This window comes from Colletes gigas, unplaced genomic scaffold (assembly GCF_013123115.1).
Source record: "Colletes gigas isolate AHSC1104 unplaced genomic scaffold, ASM1312311v1 Colletes_gigas_Sc00039, whole genome shotgun sequence".
In the NCBI taxonomy this organism is placed as follows: domain Eukaryota; kingdom Metazoa; phylum Arthropoda; class Insecta; order Hymenoptera; family Colletidae; genus Colletes; species Colletes gigas.
This window is the reverse complement of record NW_025106668.1, coordinates 1,708,779-1,732,366: the sequence shown is the minus strand read 5'-3', so window position 1 is coordinate 1,732,366 and position 23,588 is coordinate 1,708,779. Positions and strand designations below refer to the sequence as shown.

At 42.7% G+C, this 23,588-nt stretch overlaps 1 protein-coding gene across 2 annotated transcripts in view; it reads left to right on the top strand.

Moving 5' to 3' along the window:
- The window catches only part of LOC122402720 (protein groucho-like), a 115,693-nt gene that overhangs the window by 19,081 nt on the left and 73,024 nt on the right, over window positions 1–23,588 (top strand). For both annotated transcript variants that reach the window (XM_043405740.1, XM_043405739.1), the window contains exons 3-4: window positions 8,074–8,180; window positions 11,520–11,583. In XM_043405740.1, coding sequence (XP_043261675.1) covers window positions 8,074–8,180; window positions 11,520–11,583 — 171 coding nt within the window. The remainder of the gene's footprint in view (window positions 1–8,073; window positions 8,181–11,519; window positions 11,584–23,588) is intronic.

Sequence of the window (23,588 nt, the reverse complement as noted above, 5' to 3'; positions counted from 1 at the left end):
GAACCCGGATCTTTTGTTTCCTCGTCAATTACACCTGACCCGCCTTTTACACGGTGAAAGCGGACGGAAAAGAAAATCGCGTAAAAAGACACGCAAATGCTGGCTATTAGAAATATACCAAACTCGTTTCGAAGTATAAACTACACGATAAGCAATTTAAAACGTAACAATTTTCAGCGATTTTTCGACGACTCGTAAAGCACTGCTCGAAAGTTTCAAGAAACCTTAAAATTATATTTGCGACGCTGTTTGAAATTGAAGTCGAATACACCTACCGGATCTTACTTTCTGCACGTTGCGAATAGTGCATTGCCATTAATCCTGTAAGGAAAAATACACGATGTACTCCTCGTTGCGCACCTCATTATATCATATTTATCTATATCGAATGCAAACTCGTTATCTCGACATCAAGAGCTTAGAGTATCAAGATCTGCTTACAAGTCTTGCGTCTCCTTCAGAGTTCGCTATGTCGAATATCTTCGAGTCACCGTTCAGTGGCCAAATAGGATACATCGTTAATAAATGGAGCGAACGTCGAGATATTGTTTGGAATTTACTTGAACGGTGGTTATCGAACAGTCCGAGCGCGTGTATCTGGATAGCTGCAAATCGATTTCGATACGTTCGATAAAAACAGGTTCCAATCATATTATATTTCGGAAGGCTTCTAATAATTTTTAACGCGTACGCGCGAATGACGCACGTCTGGAGAATCTCGATAATTTAAAAAAAGTTCTCGCGCTCCTCCGATCGAGCGTGTTCCGTGTATTGTCGGTCGTGTCATGTATCGATTGGTTATTGAAATCAATCCGAATATGAATGAGAGATACGTGTTTGAATATCAATCCTGTCATGGCTCGCGTCGTATTTTTTACATAATGCTTGCGTTTATATTCAATTGTTCGACGCGTGAAAGTTTTCAGGGACCCAAATACCGCATCGCGTGGTATGTAATTACTTTTGTTCGACTCTTATTAACGATTCAAAGAAAGTCGTTTATGATCGCCAGTTCCACCGCGCTTTTGATAATATTTTTTTTTTTAATGTCCGACGAAGTTACAAGGAAATTCGATGAAATGCGTAGAATGTCTCATGCCCTAATTGTACGACTCAGCGTGTTTGCGCGCGCTACGAAAATAGTATTAAGTATACCGTCCGTCCCCTTCTATCAGTTACACGCTATCGCAACGCAGGTTTGCATATTCTGACTGCGCACCTCTGAACAGCAGGAATTTCACCACGTGTTCTCTCCCTCTCTGGCTTTCACCTTGGTCTTCTTCAACGAGCAAGTCTTCCTCCTACTCATTCACCCTCTAAATTCAGTCTAGGTTCCCCCTTACAAAGCGTGCATGTATTTGTTAGCACATTTTATGTCCCGACATTGATTGAGCATACATATTCCGTTAGGGCATTTCTCCGGCAGACATTCCAAATTGTTTTCTGTCCTATTATAACGAATTCTCGTTGTGCTTTCTTTCTTCCCCGAAGGTACGCCGTACACGAACGTAATCATTCCGCGAATATTTCTTTCCAAGATGATTTTCATTCCGTATCGTAAGCAATTATTCGCCCAGGTAACCAGAAATATTATTAATATTATTCCAAATTGCACTTCGAGGTTAGAATCGACTTCCAACGTACTTTTCAAAGTACATCATCGGTAATTATAATACCAGGTAATGGATCGTATCGTTGTTGAAAACGTTATAGTTTGACAGATTTATCAAACGTACAATTTTCCGATCCTATGTCTTAATAATCTGGTTAATAAGCACGTCCGTATCAAATATTTTCAATCTCGCATGCAATCTCGCCAATCCAGCGGATACGAACGGATCAGTTATGAAACTATGTATGTTTTCTTTCTATTTGCGAGCCTAATCGTCGGTCGTGTAACGTTCTCCAATTATCGTATCCAACTGTTTTGTGCAAGTAATTGCATCGTCTGTGTCGTTTCTGGTTATCCGTGTAATGGGAGCCGTCGTGTATCTACATCAATTAATAGGAATTAATTGCATTTTCCTGGGGATTAACATTTCTTGCAAACGCGCGCTGCGTCGTCGGCGCAGTTTTTCTACCGCGTGACGAGTTTAAACACGAGAAAATATCGCCGTGAAAATGATCATTCCTTCCTTATCTGAGGCTTTATCACGTTCCGTGACAACTGGACACTTCGATCCTCGTTTCCATTATTTATGGTTTTATTAACGAGCCGGGGCGTGTAATTCAAAGACGCGCGCCAGACTTCCCGATGGCCTAGACTCCGTTATTTGTGCAGGATGCGTCGTTGATGTACCCGTACACGCATAGAAAACTTGTGTGCTCATTCGTTGGTGTTCGCTGCATATCGATGCATCGATGTTTATTCAAGTGCAGCTACATCGGCCTCGTGCGTCTGACTTTCAACAGCCTCGAAACATGATTTGAATAATTCCCAACAGTAGTGGCTCATCCAATTAGACCCCTTTTCCGCGATACGATATAAAGAGGAGCAAAGAATACGTTCGTGTACGAATAAGATTAAGCAACCGAGGCATTCGAGCTGTTTTATCGAGAGTAATTCGATAAATATGTATTTGAAAATAGCGATAAATTATTGGATATCGGGTGCGAGGAGTTTCACTCTCAGGCGTTGTCTGGCATCTTCGAAAGTCATTTTATCGATACGATGTTTAAAATTAGAAAAATGTATATTTTTAATTAGAAAGTCTTAAAACCATTGGAAACATTCCATAGCGTAAGGACGAGGAAACTAGTCTCCGCCAAGAGAAACTAAACGACAGCTCTAAGAAGTATTACGTTCGACGTCTTATCAGTTGCAAATATGATTCAGCAACGCCTGTCGAGCTATAATAATAAACGCAATTTGCATTATTGATCGATTGGAAATTTTAATTGGATGCAAATTGTAACGATTTAGTATCGCTGATCTCTACGCGTTTCACTTAATGTCATTGATAATGAATAGTTGGATCATTCATCTTTCCTAGTCTTTTAACAAGATTCAAAACAAACTTTAGCAATGCAAAGCGTGACTTTTTATCCCAGTTTCTGTCGCGTCTTGTTCTACCAGTAGAATGTCGTATTACGATCGCCCGTGGAACTTTCGATACGAGTTGTATCATTTTTCATTCGAATAATCATGCATCACTGTACGCGAATTGTTAACAGTAGCGTTCCACGCATTTTTCACTGGTTTTTTGTTGTTTGTTTGCCTTGTGGATTGTAGCTGCCAGTTTCTGCAAGCCTTTTACTAATCGTAGGATTTTTTATTTGCCACGTTCACTTCCACGGTGAAACTAACATTACTTTACGCTGTAATATTTTCGATTCTTGCATCACGGAAGTTTCCTGAAATACTCTTTAACAGTCTTTTCACTCTACATTACCATACACTTTTAATTTGCACGATTCTTCTATGATACAGTTTACGGAAAAAGAAAAGAAATCTTAATCTATGCTATTATCTTACAAAAGCTCGATGAAATCGGAGTTGTTGGGGTCCTGCCCTTCCATTTTATTACAGCCAATGTTTTACGCGGTTGTTCCAGTTAGTTATCTTGCTACAAAGAGCGAAGAACCACTGTCGTGTAATAATTCCGAGACAAAAACCAGGGAAGGTCAATTTCTCGAACTGTCCGCATACGTTTAAATCTATGGCCGCCTTCTTGGAAGTTGTGGACGAGCCCTTAAGGGGCTTCTCGCTTACGTCATCCGATCTTTGGACTATCCTCGGCCCCCCGAAGACCTATTACCTTATTTACGATTCGCATGGCCATTATCTCTTGGCAACAAAGTGAACCAGCCGGTTTTTCGATACGATCGTGCGTGCAGACGCACACGGTCGCGCACGCACACGTACACGTACACACACGAGGGCGTGCTCCTTCATTGATTTCGCTGGTGTGAAAGGGGAATCGGGCAGACAATGAATACAAAGGCCGCGGTACAACATAGAGACCGGGCAGAGAAGCGTGCTCTCGTCGAGGCGCCTCGAGAACGGAAGACTTTTGTCTTCGCTCGTTAATAACAGTTTTGACACAGCAGGAAAGGCACGGATGATTGGACGGCTTATGGACGAGGCAAAAGGAAATTATTGAAAAATTGATTTTTACGATTACGAATCGTTTCTTTGATCAGAACGATGCATTGATGCGTGCCGTCATCTTGCGCACGCGTCCCAACGGCTTCCACGTGCTTCAGCGCCGGTGGATGCGTATGATTCATTAAGCTCAAAGAGTAAAATCCAATATGTAGTCGTATTGATGAATGTTCCGAAAAAAAAAGAATAAGAAGGTCGTAATTAAAAAGATAGAAAACGGAGGAAAAATTGATGCGTCTCTGTGTGCCGAACCGATATTAAATTTACATCCGCGCGCGGGGAATTTTGGTCATCATTGTTCATTATTGACATAAAAGTGCAGTCGTTTAATCCCGTGAAGAATAGTAGACTGAAGTTAATTGTCGCAGGAATGAAAAATAATAAAATTAAGAGTCGGGTCGAAACGGACTCAGAGTTCGCCTCCCAATCAAAATCAAGTATTCTCTCCTATAGATAGTATGGATTATAATAACAGCCGGCATTTTACTTTATTCAAAACTGATATTCGTATATGGATTATATTTAGGAGCAATGTACTTCTCGTCTGCTAATTTAATTAATATTGATCTCCTTAATTGTATTCCTTACTTGCACAGCGCCGTATCTATACGATAGACGAAACGTTGTGTTTGAAATAAAATGAAATACCTTCGGTATTTACAAGCGCAAGAAAATTCGATAAAGAAATTGTTATTTGATGAAATCTAAATTGGAAAGTTCGCAGCTACTTCTGGATTTATTTTAGAATCACTGTTACCGAAAAGAAAGTCGATAGTATAAATGTTACCTGGGGAAACATCGTAGCCAGAAATGGACTGTTTTTACGAAAACTTGTGACTGTTGCCCGGATCGTCTTTTGGTTTCTAAATCGAGAACTTTATTCGGGTTATTTATGAATTTTTAATCGAGTCGGAGAATGTTTATTTCTTTCGATAATAATCGACGATATTATTATTTCATAATTTAATGTCGAGTGTCAATAATAATTCTCGTCAAATAGAATCTTACAGCTGAATCTTTAAAACGTGTGTCTGTAAATAGAGTCTATCAGCACGGTCTGATGAAACGTTAAGATCGTCGGAAAGCATCGGTGTTGCTATTCTTAAAAATAAGAACGTTACCGAAATAAAGAATCCAGGACATATCGCGATGGTCAAACATAGGTAGAGACGAGGAATTACGAGCAACAAATTCTGGATCAATAACTGGAATTATCGTCGATGGTGAAACGTTGGTCAGGTCGCGCGAGAATTTTCATGAAAACGAATTGTCGTTGGCCGTATCGCGTAACGGATGTGTGTACGTTGCTGGGTTAACCATCGGAACAACAACCTGTTCGATGACTGTTCCGTTTGATGATTGCAACAAGTGAGGCCCACCGCTATCCTCTTCCCCGACCTGTTCCCAGACCATTTTACCACCGACAGCCACTCCCCGTTTCGAATTCAACAAGTGGCCAAATCATTCTACGCGAGACTACGTAGCCCCGAAAAACTGGAATTTTCCAGCCAGCGGACAAGTCATTGACCATTTAACGCCGCGCGAGCCAGAGTATTTCTCTTTATCGAGAGATTTTGTCATTCGGCCCCGAAATTCCTCTCGTTTTGTCGACTGCGCACAATACTGATGCTCGATGACGCCCGTAATCGCATCGAATTAATGATTCGGCCGCGAAAGCGAATCGTTTTATTCCCACGATAAATTGGAGGAAACGAAAACACGTTTCGGGGTTAACGGAATAATGATATCAAAGGAAAATGATAGAAATGAAAATTATCGAACAAAGGGACGAGTTATAGAGACGCGATGGAAGTTGGAAATAACTCGATGAAAATTGTTTCACCGACTTGTACTTCGATCTCGAAGTGCTCGTGGAAGTTACAATTTTATGGATTAAGTCCGAACAAGAGGGAGGCTAATTAATTTATCGTTATATCGGACAGACGCGGACTAAATTTTTATCTGCGTTGAAGCTTCGAACGGAAGACAAAGGAATCCGTGTTCGTTATTGTTATCTGTACAATTTTGAAACAATAAAATTATCCGTGTACAATGATAATTGGAGCTCGTTACTCGTTGAATCGACCGAGAAAATTTTTCAATAATGTGCCATAACAAACGGTTGAAAGTCACAAATACGAGCGTTGGAATTATTTCGTAACCCATAGTCTTTGCCAGTTACCAGAGTTCTCTCGTTTTAAAGTTTTGCAGCGTGTGTGCACTGGTGGGATCGGTTTCTCTTAATATTCCCGCGTGCGGGTTAGGAGCGTACTCACGAAATTCGATTGACATCGCCGCAGAAGAGGGCGGTGTGTAACGTAATCATTACTGTCATCGGAAAGCCCGATCCTTTTCTCCGTAATTTCAACCGGTGGAGCGGCGTCGGTATACGGCGGCTGAAGAACCCGTAGACTCAGACCTCGTGCTACCTGGTGGAATGGGTCTCATTAAGGACGCCTTCATGGCCCTTCATCCTTGGCTCTTCAGGCCTCGCCTCTCCCTCTCATCCCATGGAGACGCTCGTCTTTTATACCTGGATGCCCTCTGCTCGCGTTTCTCGGCTCCGTTTGTATGTTCGCGTGCGCCTTATGCGGCCGAAGGCCATTTGATGGTGGTTGCTTGTCATCTTCGACTTTAACCTCGTTACGATTTACAGCCGTTTCTGAAACGAACGAACGAGCGAACGAACTCGCAACACTCGCGGTTTTCCTTTAAATACGAATTTGTTAAGATTTATTCGACGTCCGACTTAAGGTCCAACGTAACGCGAAACGCGAACGTTGTACGCGACACTACGGTGCAACGAGGTTTACCGTGCTTTACGCGCCCTTTAACGACTTCTTTCGCCCGTGCATTTTGTAAATGCACTTTCATTGTTGCGCGACGGGAATTGCGCAGTTCGATAGAAATCTCGCTTGTTACCGTCGTGGCGCGAGACTGAGACATCCTGCGAACCGAGTTCTCTCTTTTCCACGCACGAACGTTACACGGTGAACGTGAATTTTTCATTTTCAAACTCATCAAAATAAAGAAATCAATGTTCTGTATTGTTTCATTCCCTCACGAGCGACGCAGAGAAACGCGTACGCCAATGCAAATTGGCCCGGATGACCTGAAACTTTTTCAAGCGGTCTCCTCTCGGTACGATGCCATTAAGATCCAATTAGAGCTTGATAACTCGGTGAAATGGTGTAACACAAGTAAAATGAAATTAAATATTGCTAATGCCACCTAATGACACACTACCGTGTTAGAAACCCGATAATTTCCCCATACAAGATTGATAGTTCCACATTCACAGTTGCGCAGTCCATTTAGAACATAGTTTTTCTTACAATTTAACCTTTGTCGAACGGACTTCCAACGTTTCCAACGCGCTCCTAAAGACGTTGTTCGCCGTACAACGCTGTCTAATATTAGCAGAAAATGTTACTCGACTTTTTAATCTTTCCAATGCTTTTAAATCGAATTTTGAAAGAAGCTAGTTCACAGTGTTCTAGATCCGGCCGAAACGAAAGCTTTAATTTTATTCAATAATATAATTTTTTTAATAATAAAAAAATCTTGTCTGCTCGCGCTAATTGAAAAAAGGAGCGTACCCGTTTTAAAATTGTTCCGCGAGAGCAATCGAAAGCTCATATTTACATTAAAGGAAAAAAATATTTCCTGGTTCCTCTGCCAGGCGAAACTTGATTGCTTTCCGTTCCGGGTACGCCGGTAGGTCAATAAAAAGAAGATACACCTGTATGCAAATATCACATGCGTCACTCGGACGAGCACAGCCTCTAATCCCAGAAAAAATTTTCGAGAGCTGGGCTCCTTAGCGATCGCGTGGTACAACCCATATCGCTTCCCCGTTCTGGCTGATCTATTTTTCGTTCTTTGTCGCGGCTGCTTTGTCGTGTATGCTAATCGAATTCCTCCCTCTCTCATCTTTTTCCTTTTTTTTTGCTTTTTTTTTGTTCCAGGGTGGCGGAGGAAGCGGCGGGGCTGCGGGAGGGCTGAAATTCACGGTGGCTGACACTTGCGAGAGGATCAAAGAGGAATTCAATTTCATCCAGCAACAGAACCACTCGTGAGTCTCTCTTTTCTTTGACTTCCATCGTCCGTCTCTCTCGCTCTTGCGCACGCTCGTCTATTCATCCCTTCCGTCTCGTTCGCGTTTCTTGAAGATCCACGATTATTGACGCCGATGTTTCCCGGGTTGTCTTCTCCTGCTTCCCTCCGTCCTACCGTCGTGTTTCGCGGAGCTTGTCGACGCTGCGCTCCGATCGTTTCGAAGTCTCTTAAACCCATTCGGTCTTCATTCATTTTGCGATTCGCGTGGACGAACATCGTCATTTGTTTGGCACGGTTGAAATTAATTTCTGGAGAAGACTGTACTTAATTATAGAAGCATACAAAGTTTGCGATATACTAAAAGCGGACCTTATAACAAAGCATCGTATTTCGTTCAGATTCATAAGCGGTTGTTGCAAGATTACATACGCTCCGTTCGAAAACTTTTGTTCGCCACTGTACCCACAATGTGAAAGTCATGAGAGAATGGCTGACGTGTAATTATATGTAGCTAAATATTATGGTCGTAACAATTGAGACACGTAAGGATATACACACAGCTTTAAACAATTTGTTTCGCGTTAAAATCCAGTTCCTCCCTAACGCTGAGCTTAACGTTATTACGACGAAGTCGAAGAAAACGAAAGTGGTTTGGTTCGCGTTTCGGATGTTCGGATTTCTGATCTTGAACCGAGGGTCTACTGTGACCTATCGCGAGAGTTCTTTATGGCTCGAACGGCGTTTTCTCGAGCGCCGATAACGAGCGAAAGTCGCCGCGGTATCGAGCGAAAAACGTCGCGTCGGAGGGAAAAACGAAACGTTCGGTTTCACTGTCGCGAAAGAAGAAACGGGACGTCGGGGACGTCGGCGATTTATGGTAATTGATTATGCCCGGACGATAATTAATCGCCGTTGCGGCAACTTCTGTCCAGACGCAGGTGATGCTGTAACGGTTAACTGTTATTGGAACGACGCTCACTTTCGAACGAGCTCGCTGAAATAGGACCGTGTGTACAAATGTCTGCGTTTACGTATAATTAGTTATCTTCCGCGCCGCACTTGCGATACCGTTGAAACATCAGACGAACGGTCAAATTTGCAGTCCGCCGTTATTAACCTCTTGTTACCATATACAGCACGACCTACGCAAAGCGTTGCAAATTGTTTTCTCCTAAACTAATCTCGATATCGACTCGAATTTACCTTAGATTATATGGTTCAAGGTGGTTCGATCTTTTTAAATAGAGTTAATCGCCCCTAAAATATTTACCATCGGTAAATAAACACCTTATATAGTGATAACGACTGTATTGCATCACGCGAAAAGTACAGACTGGTGTAATCGCGGAGCACAACTAGGTCGCTATTAAATCTAACCTATGTACGCTTGCCTTTTATGCTGAACAAGTACTTGGCGCCATACATGGCACCATATTGTGCACGATCTTTCACATTCGCGTGCTAAAAAATTATTAAATACAAAAATACTCCATAGACTGTGATAAAACATGTAACAATTATCAGAGGTATTGTCGAAAGTTCAAAATATCAGCTCCACGCTGGGACCCCTATTATGATAATCAGATATCTTGAAATAGCATTGATTTAGTCGTATCCGAGTCAGAGGGACAAATAAAAGCTAAAAGCAAATCCACATCAGCAGCTAGTATTCCATTAAAAGTTGTTAGAATAGAAATAACGAATCTAACGAGTCTAATATATGACGAGAAATAAGGTAATAATACAAATATCCGGATTATAGTGGGAAAATGATTTGAGAATATGCAATCCTCTTTAAACGAACGCAATAATTGTTTATAAAATTTCAAAAATAATTCACTTTAAAAATTTAATTTCGTATCGCGTTTCTCTATACTTTTACGTAGATCGCGAACCACGTCTGTTAAAACTTTTATGCATTTTGTGCCATTTCTGACTTCATAAATTTTGCGCGGGACGAACAAAAAAAGTCACACAGTAAGGGATTAACGCAGCTACTTTCGTTCCAGGTACGCGATGCTCGTGATCGCGATATTTCTGCCACAGAGACATTCTGCAACGAATTTTCTCGGTAATTCGTGCACCCTTCCAACTCGTGCATTACATTTTTCACCTCATGATTCTGGATAGTTGCAAAGCAACAGTCAGCTGTTTTCATTTTCAAGGAGAAGCAATTATAATGACATTACGGGTTCACAGTCGTCTCTTTGTAACGCGAATTTGTTTCGTTCTGATGGCCCAATTAATTAGGAATTAACGTTCTTAAGATGTCTTTTACGCAGCGCGTGCACAAAATGATCTTTGCGTTTCAAGATTCGATCGTTCGAATTGTACGAAGATGAAACTTTTAGCTGGTTAGAATTGAACGACGCGACGATCGATGTTTTACAAATGAAAGAAATGTTCGTGCCCCCGTTTCTCTTTTCTCGCTCATTATACTTTAATCTCATATGGTCAAATATTCATATTGGTTTCCCTCCTCTGTGACAAAGCAGGGGAAACTGTCCGGGAAGTTTTGCGCGCCGCTCTATATCGACCACCTTTTATCATAAATAAAAGCATTCTTATTTTAGAACTCGGGAACTGTTGGTTCTTGAACCCTGCGTTCGCAGACGCCACTCCATTTATTTTTACAATTGTCACGCGAATGCAAACTCCGGTTCGCGAATTTATGAACACTTTATATGTTCGGACGTATCGAAGCGAACAGCTTTTAAAGACAAACACGAAAGTTAACGCTTTGATGGTCGCTCGTTTCGCGCAAAGACTATTACCCGCCAACAAAGACATTCACAGAATGTTTCGATACGATGAAAACATTTTATAAATGTTTCAAATATTCAAATATAATTTAGATTATTCGATTTCGCTTCTCGGAGTAACTATAATCGAAAAGTGTCCTGATCCGAACAAAATTAAGACCGTAAATTGAGTATCGTACACAGGGGGTGGGGTCTTTGGTCGATAGATAGGAATATAATGCATGGAACGAGCGTATTTACCGATATATTTTCCTCCTTTGTTCGCGAATAGGTTTTTTGCATTTTCTACCGACGAGGCCGACTACCGCAACCACTAACGCCGCCATAATATCATTTCTTCTTATTCCTTTAGCTTTTTCGCCGGAGAACTCGATCTTACTTCCAGAGACACACCGAGCGCTTCTTCCTCGAATTCAAGATGCTCCAAATCCCAAAGGGGAAGGCAGCAGACTTGCCCCGCGTATCCATGTGTAGACACACACGCGCACACACGCACAGACACATAGAAATATATATATGCATACGAGCGTGCACCATTTCCACTGTAACGCATGCCTGACTAGTTCCGTCCTCAATCGCTTTTCACTTTTCAGACTGAAGATCGAATGCGAGAAGCTGGCCAGCGAGAAGACCGAGATACAGAGGCATTACTTTATGGTAAGACATTTTGTACGTTCGTTTTTACGTCTTTTCATCTTCGTCGGATATGCTGATTCGCCGCAGTTGAAAGGATCGCCGAAATCGCAAACAGTGGGAGGATAGGAACTGAATTGGTTCGGGTGGAGCAGTGGTTCTTAACCTTTCTAACCGCGCGGCACGGTTCAGAGGAAGATTCCTAATCTTTTCGAGTTCGTGGCGCGGTTCAAAGAGAAAAGGCTCGTCGCGGTTCTTAATCCTTTAAGAGCGTGACAAACAAGCCACGGTATACTTAGCTGTTTTCGAGACTGCTTATATCGCCTTTCGATGTATTATTTTTTATACGAAATTCCAATTCGGTATACTTTGCTCGCCCAGAGACGGTTTTATATTATAACAAAGCGAGGTTTAAATTTATTGACGAGCCACAAAAAAATTTGTATATTTTCCGGGCACCGATCTGTTATTGGTATTGCAACCAACGAGGTATTCCCGTTTGGGCAAGTAAATAAATTTTCCTGCTAAATATTCGCGGTATAACGTAGTTGGTTACGTGGCGCGGGGGTGCGCCGCAACACGATGGTTAAGAATCACTGGGGGTAGAGAGTGCTGCATTATCCGGGCTCCGTTCGTAACCTATGGATTCGCGATTGCAGTCGGTTTGTCTGGCTAGAATTTTACCGAAGCTGAGTTAAGAACGTCCCTTGTCAACAGATTTCTACGTATCGTGGTATCTTCTCTTTGGAAACACGATTCAGCGAATTTTTAATACCGATATCTAGAACATCAGATTTGCTCAAATATTTTACCAGCCTCGATTAAATTATTGTAAATTCTATTTTCAACCTTTAGACGAATGGTCGCGTTATCGTTCCGAGATATTATAAGATTTACCATAATTTCGTTGGGCGAAATTTTCCTGGCAGCATCGCGCGCGCGTCGTTCGTTGCGAAATTATGGACGCCATGATCGTGGCCAGGGACTCGGGTTTTATAAACAACGTGGTTACAAGGCCATTATTGAATTCGGTAATCTTTGTCGCAAGCCCCCTACGGGATCGGAGAAAAACGATCAATATTGTTCTCGCTTCGTACTGCCGGCTCTACGATTCAGTTCTCTTATCAGCGCGAAGGCAATTAGCTCAGCCAACCGCACTAATCGTATCGTCGTCGGTAAGGAGCTTAATTTGGACTTACCAATATTAAAGTGCAGTATTAACGTAGACCAAAGTATTTACCCGGGAGACCATTTCATTTCCGACTTCTTTATTAAATATTTATTATAGCGGGACGGCTGGAATTCGTTGCGCCAACGTTGATACCTCCGACCCTTGGAAATTCCTGCGATCGAGCACGACACGTTTTAAAAGCTCATCGTGGTTCCTTCCTCCGGTTTCACGGGTTTAATCTGAACCTCCGGTTCGGAGCGCAAACTGCCAGCGCAAATAGATGTGTATTTTTCATCGTTGGGCGACGTAACCGCTGCTTTTCCTTGCTCCGGCTACCGCGCGTTGCCCCTCTCGTTGGAACAATTTTTGCGGCAAAATTATTTCGCGTTGAGAAAAATGTTTCTAACGATTTCGAGAGCCGCGGTCTGCGAGCGAAACAATTGAATTCCTTTTTGCATTTATGAGGAGTTTAACTATTTAAAAATAATTTTCCGAAAATGTTACTCGAAGACTCGCAAAAATTCACGACGTTACAAGGCAGTCGGACGTGTCAGTTTGCGTTTAAAAATTTTCGAAGCAAACGTAAAAAATTGTTGATCGACAACATGCGATAAGATCTGATTCACGGTTCACCTTCGTCACGATACTCCAGACAACGCAAAAAAGTACAGAGAGACGACTCGGTTTGTTGAAATGCGCCGATACAGCATGTCGCTTTGAGATATTGGCGTGTATCGATGTTACGTTCGAAAGCTTCATGCGTCTTCCTGGTTTTTGTTCCGATAGACAATTCGTCCCCTTTGTCGAAGGTTGTCTTGGAATCGATACGCTATAAAAGCGAAGGAATAGAGTCTTCTTTTCTTCGAATTTATTTCTGCCTCGTAAATTTTAATTATAACGGATTATTGGCAAAGGTCTTGCGAAGACAATTTCGACCCGACGTGGAGTTTCAACGTAGCAATGCATAAATCAAAAGTGTAGAATATATTTTATTCGTGGGGGTAATTACTTGCTCGTTTAATTTCGAAGAGTGCGTGGCAATTTTATTTTAATAAATAACGCTAGAAAGGAGAAGATACGAAATTGTGACATTAAGTTTCCCGATAAATACTAAAGCATTATCCTTTTACTCGAGGATCCTTCGTTTGTTAGCAGTATTCGATTATTTTTATGAAATTGAGTTGACGCGTAAATTGTATCGATCTATTTACGGCTCCTCAGTTTTCAGTGGCTCGGACGTGATCGGATCGAGAACTTGCGGGAAAGGGATTGGTTAGATAGTCCTCTGGTGGTGAGAACGGGAGTTGTCGCCACAATTTCATTATCTCAGACATTGTTGAAAGTGTCCGTTTTGTCGAACACGATGCCGTGCTCCAGATCGTTGCTGCGGGCTACGGGTAGTCGAAACTGATAATCGATACCGATAGTAGACTGGCAAAACTGATTATTAAATCAGAATACTATATATAACTACGAATTCAAATAATAATTAGAATCATTATATAATTATTTTCCATAAAATTTATATCAGACAAAATCTGAAGACCGCTGACGCGGTACGAATACTTTTACGACTCGTTATAAGATATAAAGGGGTTTTAAGTTTTCACTGAGATTCGATGAACGTCGTATTCAAAAGATTTTCGAAGTCGTTTCCCATCAAATCGGGGAATCGTTCCGTGAAAAAAGGTTTTATTCCACGGATTTGAAATTACGTTTCTTCTCGCCGCGGAATCACGCCCTTTGAGGATTGCATTTTAGAATGTCTCGTGTCTCGAGAATCTCCGGCACAACTAAATTTTTTTGCACCGAGAAGCTGTGTACGCGGACAGCTACGCGAAGAAAAAGAAGTCGGTACGTCTGGTTTATTTGTGTCTGTATATAAATTCCCGGATATTTGAGAATATGCCCTTACGTTGGACGTTATGCTGTTCTGCAAACTGCTGTGACAGTGTACGAAAACGCACGTTCCAGCTCGGAGGGTCAACAACCCTGCCTTGATACTCGGATCATGGGTTTATTTCCACCCCCTGGAAAAACCTCGGGTTGGAAGCCTCCTATTATTTTAAACGCGCCCGCTGTCTGCGAGCGTGATCGTTCATAAACTCAGGTGTTTCCTTATGCGTCGCGTTACTTTTAATGTGTCGCAATAACGTTCTCATTTCCATAGAAAGAAAGCAACAAATACAGTGAAAATGTAAAGCATCGGAGTAACGTTTATTCGCGAAGAATATTTAATGTCATTTTACATTAATGTTTTCGACCGTGAAATTGTTCTCCTTCCAGAGAAAAATGTCACTTCGAACCGGACGCGGGCAAAGTTTATATTCAAGCAAGAATTTGTTAAAAATAAATAGAGGGTAACGAGTTGGTTGTTTATCCGTTACTCGTTAAACGAAAATAAACATTCCAATTATGAAATAAAATATTTCACAATGAACAGATCAAAAATTCAACTGATCGATCGAATAAACGTCATAAATACATCGATGCAATGTTGGCTTTACTGGTTATGCGTTATCGTTCGAATAAAATTTTGTTCAGCTTTGTTTTAAACCTAGAAAATTTGTGAAAAATTTATATACCCTTCGACTTTGTCATATTCTCGAACCATCGCAAACAGTGTCAAATACAAGGTATTAGGAGCTACTAAACACTTTAGTATCAGCTTAGTCAATCGATAAATTATCATCGTGTAATAATTAAACGTTCGAATGGTTGAAAATGGCGCACCTCGATCGGATAAGATTTAATTTATCGAAAGTGCGTTTTCATTTTGAGCCCCCGAGAACGGCAATTTGCCACAAACCGATACAAACGGAGTGCGAACGAAAAAGAAGGGAAAAAATGATACGAAATCGTCGCGATCATCGATCCGTGTGCTCGAAGAGCAGTTACGCGATACGGCTTCCGTCGCAACCCAGCTTCCTCGTTCGCGAGATCGTGCGCCGATGTTAACTGTACGTTTGATCGTAATTGTCGCGAACTGTACCATCTCTGTAAACTGCTACACCGATGTGACACCGTGCAAGCAACCAAGCAGCAAGCTGGGCCGAGTGGTTGGAGCTTGGGAGGAGGAGGAGGAGGTGGAGGTGGAGAATGACGGGGGGGGGGTACCAGTGGGGGCGGATAAGGGGGCAGGGGGTGTGGGGAGGTGACAGAGGGGTTGATGGGGGGTTGGGGGTTGAGCCGGTAATCGATATCTCCAAAGTAAACGAAGAGAGAGTGAGAGAGAGACGACAGAGAGACAGAGACCGCGGAAAAGCGTAGAAGCGGAGCGACGGAAGGGCAGCAGAGAGAAAAGGGGAAGGGACAGAGAAGGGGGGAATTAGAGACAGAGAGAGAAATTGATGTCGAGGGTTTGTCAACTACCGACAAGTATTATATACGTGCAGCCCAACGGGAAGGAGTGTGTCGGTGCAACGTATGTGCAGACTGCGAACGTGTTTCTGATATTCTAATTCCACCCCTGTGTATTTCAACCAGCCACCTTCCCGACCCCCTTCTACGATTCATCCTCCGCGATTTTCATTAGGGTAACGTGCCGCGTAAATCCCAGCGCCGCTTCAATATTTCCTTCCTTTTTTTCCTCTCCCTCCGTATCCTCCTTTCTCTCCCACCCCCCTCTGCGTTGGCTTCTCCACTCTCGTCTCGCATTCCGTCCTTTTATGAAGTTCCGTGCACGGATCATCGCTTCGCGACACGTCCTTATCCGATACCACCCCTTTCGAACGGACGTCGACTCGTTAGGTTCGTGGATTTTTCGTTAAACGACGTTACGGTCGCCACGGCGGTTATCTCGAGCCTTTAATCGGTCGAGCGGCGCGAACACGCGATACACGCGTCGTTACTCGTGATTAATGTTCCGCCGTGAGATTACGGAATAATGATTTTTGTACGAGGAACCGCGCGCGCAAAGAATAATCGCTTCTTTTCGTTACCCGGGATCGACTCGACTATCGCACCACCGTCACTTTAGATTTCACGATCCTTTCGGCCGCACGAGGGTCTCCTCGGATCTCTGAAACGATACATTCGTCGCGTTGTTCCGTTATTATCGCGAGAGCATAAGGGTGATTTAAAGTACGATCGAGTCGCGCTTCATCCAAATTGTTTATCATTGGTCGAAGAGGCCCGCTAAATCCAGATCTACCGATAATTTTATTACGATTGTTTTCCTAAGCTGCTCTATGGAAACATACAAAATAGGGTGCTCCGTTTCTTTGTCCCTGTACATCAAATTCCGCCACCAAAGGCCAAATGGGGGTGGCTAGAGCGCCAACAGTGGGGATCCAGCGAAACGTGCAGCACCCCTCTTGCTTCTGTGCTATCCCGCTAATCATCTTTCCAGCTCTGCACAGTACACGCGGCTGACGTGGATTAAGAGGGAGTCTAGGGGGCTAAAGCATCTGGTCTTGCCTTTGAAGGGACCACAAATATATTTTTTTACACAAATTTAATTAACACACATTATAAATCAAGATTGCACTTCCTTCGTTCGTAGCATTATAGTTCATCGTGAAAGTTCTCCCCATTTTCGTCTCGATCCGTATTTTTTATTTTTCTTCACATATATGAAAGTAGTGTTGCGTAGCTGTGTTATAAATGAACCTACAAGAACCGGACAAGTATTATGGAAACCACGAAAAATTCGACTCGACTCTGCCATACTCTTCGACTTTCGAGCTCGTCGAGTTCGAGTCGCGGTTCGATCCTTTGGCCCCGAACCTCGAGCTTTGCACGCAAGCTTTGAAGACTCAGCCTTTAAGGTCGAGCCTCGAGGCTTCGTGAACTCAAGCTTTGTACGTCGCTAATAGAGCCCTTTCCTCGCCGTCGAATTAATTCTCTGGAAAGTATTCGATGGGTCGTACGCTTGGATTTGGTTCCCGCCCTTTAGGTTTTATTTGATACTTTGGCTAGGGAGAGGAGCAAAAAACAGTAGTTAAGTTGATAAGAAATTGATTCGATTTCCATTAGGGGAACGGGAATGATCGACGTCAGTAAACTCGGAAAGGACGCGAGAAACATTCTTATGGAAAGCTGGCTGGGCAGCGCGCGTCACGTTTTTCACCCTTTGAGAACGCAGACTTCCCGATTACCCCCGTTCTCTCTCTCTCGTTCTTTTGCACCTACTCTCGTCGTCGTTTCTGTTTATCTCTATTTCGTTTTTCCGCAACGTAACAAATTAAACATAACCCACATCCTCCGGGCACGTTTCTTGATTACTTCTTGTTTTTTCCGCCCCGGGTTTGCGTTCGCCGTCTGCTTCTTTTTACAGATTTTATTTCCACCTTTGAAGTTTCCACCCGGGCAATTTAATGTTTTCGTTCCTTTCTCCCCTCCTCTTCCCTTCTCTTCACTCTCTCCTCTTTTCACCGACGTTTACGAAGTTTCATAACCGTACAACCAACGTTCGTGGGGTTAACTGTTTCCACGAATTTACCCTTACCCCTCTTCTCGCGACGATACACGATCCCATTGGTCGTTTTTCCCTCCGTGGTCAACCAGGTGTCTTTCACAATTTTCTTAACACCAGTTCGACGTCGACTTTGCTTTTACGCTGCTACCGAGAATCTGATGTTTAAAATGTGACGCCTTGAATAGTTTGAATAGTTCAAGATGAACTGATCAGAATTTGGTAGAGTAATCAATTCTTTTCGATATATTTGGCTACCAAAACATTGTAGATGTAATCTTTCAACAGCTATGTATGCATAGTAGAACCTCGATCGGTGCAAGTAATTGAGGTTGAAAATCCCCACTAGCGTCTCCAACCTTACTTGTTGCTTAACGACCATCTTCCTCCACTTGTCGACACTGTGTAACGAATAAGTAAGCTCATCAATTATTTTAGAAAGTGTATCGTGAAAATCAAAAGTAATTTACAAATTGTTCCGCGATCACATCTACAGAATCATAGTGTAAACAAATTTTAACGCGACGCTTCTCCCTACGTTACGAGTTGTCACTTTTCTTTGACCGTCTCCCCTAAGAGCGTGACGTAATTTATGAACAGCCCCTAAAGCAACCCTAGCGCATGATAACCCACCCTCAAACTTCATTGTCTGTTTAGCTTCCAAATAGATTATTCGTTCTCCCCTGATCCGGGCTTCGGTATCAAAAATCTCTATTTATGGCTCGAACCGATTCATTTTGGGTTTTATCAATCGTCCGTATTCTGTTCTTAATAGAGCTCGGTCCATTATCGTCTTTGCAAGGTTAACGCATCTCGTTTTCTCGGTTCTCGTTTCCCGCGATCGACTTCGGCTGATTAACTATCCGTTAATTGTACTCGCGAGCGCGAGGTGCGAGCCCTCGTGAAAACATTCGAACGGATGAAAAGCGAGAAACAAAGGAAAAACGGGAGCGACAAGGTGGAACAAAGTGCGGAGCAATGAGTCCGGAAAAGGGATACGGAATATAGGGTAGAGAAACACGGGGAAGATAGAAGGATCGGCAGTAGGGGGAGGGGAGTAGAGGGGAAGGAGAGTGGGCGGCTCAATCGCCCTAGCAAAGGCTCGCTACTAAAAGATCCATATCGAATAACCGGAGGGGGTGAAATTATCGGTACAACCCCTATTATTGGGTTCCGAACCACGTGAAAATAGAAAAGGAAAGGTTGCGAGATGAGATCGATACGACCCCTCTGCCGTCGAGAGAGTTTCTCTTCATCCGATTATCGACTTGGCCCGGCGAACTCTTTTCTTCGTGTTTCGGGACTTTCGAGCGAACCAATATACGTTCCGCGATGCGGCCGAGAAGCATTTTATTACGTAGCGAATCGAATTAACTCCCGTCAGGATATCGATGACGTGCAATTTAAAGCCGACTTCTCCCGTCGGTGGTTCCCGTATAATACGATCTCTGTCTTTCCCCGAAATCGATTTGCCAGCGCGATAATTATGCGTAGCCGGCGAAACGAATAAACTTTATACGTATTTCGCTGGAAGGTATCTCTCGACTGTTCTGGAACCAGTCGACCGACCAATCGAATCGACGACAACTATTATCGATGATTTAGAATCGATAATCAGTTGGCCGCTGAAAGCTTCTTCTTCGAGTGTGAATCGTAGGCAAACGTAACTTTTATCGTTAAAACGTTTGCACGATTGTCCAATACCGTTAGTGTTTTTTGAACTTACAAAAGAACCGTAAAACGTATCTTTCTCGCCCGATAAAAGTCTTTAGATGGGAAAATGACTTCAGAGACCGTTCGTCTGCAGAATCGCGCGAAAAGACGAGAGGCAAAACGGATGGTCTGGGCGTCGTGGTAGTTCTACAATAGCCTTGGGCGGCCATTTGATTTTGTTCTGGCTCTAGTGCAGGTTGAATACAGTTCTACCGGATGACTGCTGTAACAAGTGAGCTATTTAGACATGAAGCATTTAGTTTATGACGCTGTCTGTCGGAGACAGCTGGAGTCCTCGCGACTGAACTCGATGGTCTTCCCCGTGACTCCTCATTTGCTTTTATTTGATAAAATAATTAGGATTGTGCTCGAACGAAAACTGATTAATTTTCTGCGAGTAACTTCGAATTCGAAAATTGACAGAAAATTGACACACAGAGATTGCTTCTCGTTTATCAGACGATTGTCAACAGATTCTGGCTAGTGACTATAAAATTAAATTGAAAAGCAGCAAGGACATCGGAAAGGAACAAATCCTCGACGATCGTCGTATAGTTCGAATCAGGTTCCGCTGCACGAGCGTTCCATCGATGGAGTTATTACGGAACGAAGCCGTGGATTCTTATTTGAATATTCTATTACGAATGAAACACGGAATAAATTATATTTTATTGGGTGTCACTTCTTTTTAATTCTTTCATCTTCTCTCTGTACTCCATATAATACGACCCGATGGTTTAATAAATCGCGTTCATTTTAATTTCATCTCCCTTCAAGCAAATTACCAATCATTAATAATTCACCGCGTTAGATTAAATACGCACGGAACGAATGCGCGGAAGATTCATAGCGTTTTTAAAATTCTTTAGCCGCGCGATTTAACAACTCGCGGATCCTCGAACTATAAATTGGACGTTTCGTTAATAACTGGGATTCTTATGAATTTTTTAACTTTATACCTTACATTTTATAGTGTTTATGACAGACGTACAGATTATTCTCTGTTTTAATTGGACGTATTCGGAAACATTTAAAAACAACTGCTCTGGCGAGAAACAAATGATCACGAATGTCTGGTACGAATGGTCGTGGCAAACTGAAAGGATGAAAAAACATTGCAATGTAAATAAATCTAGCAGAGAGATAGAAAAAGTCAAATAAATCTAGGTGGAAATCAAGATAAGTGGTACTTACGTTCCAGCAAAGGGACAAGGTTGAACGGTGCAGTGCTTTAAACAAGAGCATCATGTAAATAGTAATAAACGTAATTTATTAAAAGAATCCATGGGTTTTCTACGAAGAAAGATAATTTTAGACTCTCGACGTTGATTGGGCTACTATTTCGCATGTAACGTCATATTACTCAATAAAATAAAATAAATGTCTGTCCACTACTCGCTATTTCTACTTACGTTGAGGTCCAAGCCGTACTCCATCGCATGCACAGGCAATGAACTTTTAAACTCGATTTTCTAGAAAACGGATCCCCGAATGGAAAAGTTGTATTCCTCATTTTCGGTTTGTTCTTTCACCCGAAAACCACCCCTTTTGTCGACCGTATCATCGATGCAGAGAACCCCCCGCGCATATTAAGAAATTTAACGCGTTGCAACCGCCCTAATAATGTGTTAACACGCTCAAACGGGGAAAAGATTTAAATCGTTCCTCGAGCACGCACGTCGCGTTCCACTTATCTGTCGCGCGGCAATATTCGTAACCTTTCGCATATTGTCGATCTACTTAGGTAATGGACAGACCATGAAGATGGCATCGGGGCTTGCTATACACGACAGCGTTGCTATTACGATAAGAGGGTCGGCTGTCGAAAGGGGAAAACGCGCGTAGAAGTTGCGCGTGGTGCTTACGAGGTTGCATTCTCGCTGCTCTCGTCGTCGTCGTCGCGGTCTCATCGTGATTATCGGCTGCATTATTAACTTGGTATATTTCCGTGGCCGATGCTATCGATTTCTCCGCGGTGTCTGTCGGCCCGATGTGTGTGCTTTAGCCCGACGAGCGAAGCCAACCCCCAAAGCCATTCGTCCCGGAACGAGCGGCTAAAGGCGGACACGCAGTGCTAAGCGACAGCCACTAACCGATTTACGATCGCGCAGACGCGCTCACCGACGCTATGATCCGTTGCACTTCAACGGAACACAGGCCAGATCGAACCACCGTTCGGGATTCGACGTGACTCTTCCTTTCTACCCTCTATGCTTTTCAGCTTACCTCTGTTTCGACGTTGCGAGGGATTATCGCTCTCGACTTGGAACGCTCGAGCGTTCTTTGTGATTCCTGAGACCAATTCGGTGATGAAACTGCATTCGAATCGCGCGGGGGCCTTCGCGTATTCGTTTGTTTCTCTCGTCGTCGGCGGATTTGACCGACAGAGATCTCAATGTGGACCGAGAAATTTCTAAGTTGAACATTTCTATCTCTTTCAACTGGGGGGATCTCCCTTGAAGGCACCAAAGACGTTTAAAAAACGATATGACCTTGGCTGATTTCAGCAGTTCATTAGTGCAACTATAGAAACTTGAAAAACAACGTACAATGATATCTTTTGTTATCGTGTCGATACTATGTTAGCCCCATCGCCACTTGAAAGGGAAGAATCTGTTGGCAATCGTTCGGTAAACAAAAGAAGGGGGTTCGAATATCTGGTCCAGCAATCTGGTAGTTTGGTTGCTTTACCCTTCTAGTCCTGTGAAGTCGTATGGGGATTGGAAGTTATTGTTTGACCCGCTCGAAGCTTAAAGTAAATTCCACGTTAATAATTCTCAGTTTACGAACGTAACATATTATTGTACATGTTTAAGAAATGCAACCTCGAATTTGGGCCACGCGAAACAAAATGAAACGACGCTGTACAGATTTCATTACAACGAAAAAGTGTCGTGTGGTTCATCATGCGGATTCGAACCAGCGACCCGCAAGTTTCATAGTCGGCTGCTTTACCGCCGTGGCCACAATTACTTACTGACAAAAAACGCTGACGCGACTAAAACACTACGAGCACAAAACGTTGAATTAAAATGTCTCGAAAACGCAGACCGAATACCCTTTGGAGTCTTTTAATATTAGATCTCCGCCGCAACTTATATTTAATTCCAAAAGCGATTTCCACGTTCGTTGTCCCTCGCGGTAGTCAAACGCTGGTTCGTCCGCGTAAACTGACCTATCCTGTGGCTTCCCGGTGTTGGCCACACATCGGTTCGTACACTCCATTTTTATCCTGTGGTTCTCGATGTTAATGAAACATCGGTCCGTTCGCAGACCGTAATAAAAATACCTCGTCAGAGTTATTACTCGCCTCGACACATAAAGAAGTTAATTATTTTATAATCGAGGCGTTAGATAGAAAAAGAATTCCATTTCGAGAAAATTAACTTTAAAGTTTTCCCTTGAGAATTATTTAATGAAAATGTAAGACAACGATAAAGATCGAATTTTTTTTAAAGATACTGACTAATGCTTGAATAATTCCGGAGTTGAAAATTTATTTTAGAAAAACGATGATTTGAGCGTATCTTTGTATTGTAAAATGGAAGGAAAGTGGGCTGGAAGGCGATCAAGTTTAGTCGTTCGAACTCTTCCTGTCCCCGACACACAGCGTCATAAACTAATTGCTCAGTGGGTGTAAACACGCGATCTATCTTTACGCGCCTCTCGTGTCTCTGTTGGCCCGCTTTCTTGTTCCCTGTTCCGCTAACATTTTTACGACCGTGCTAT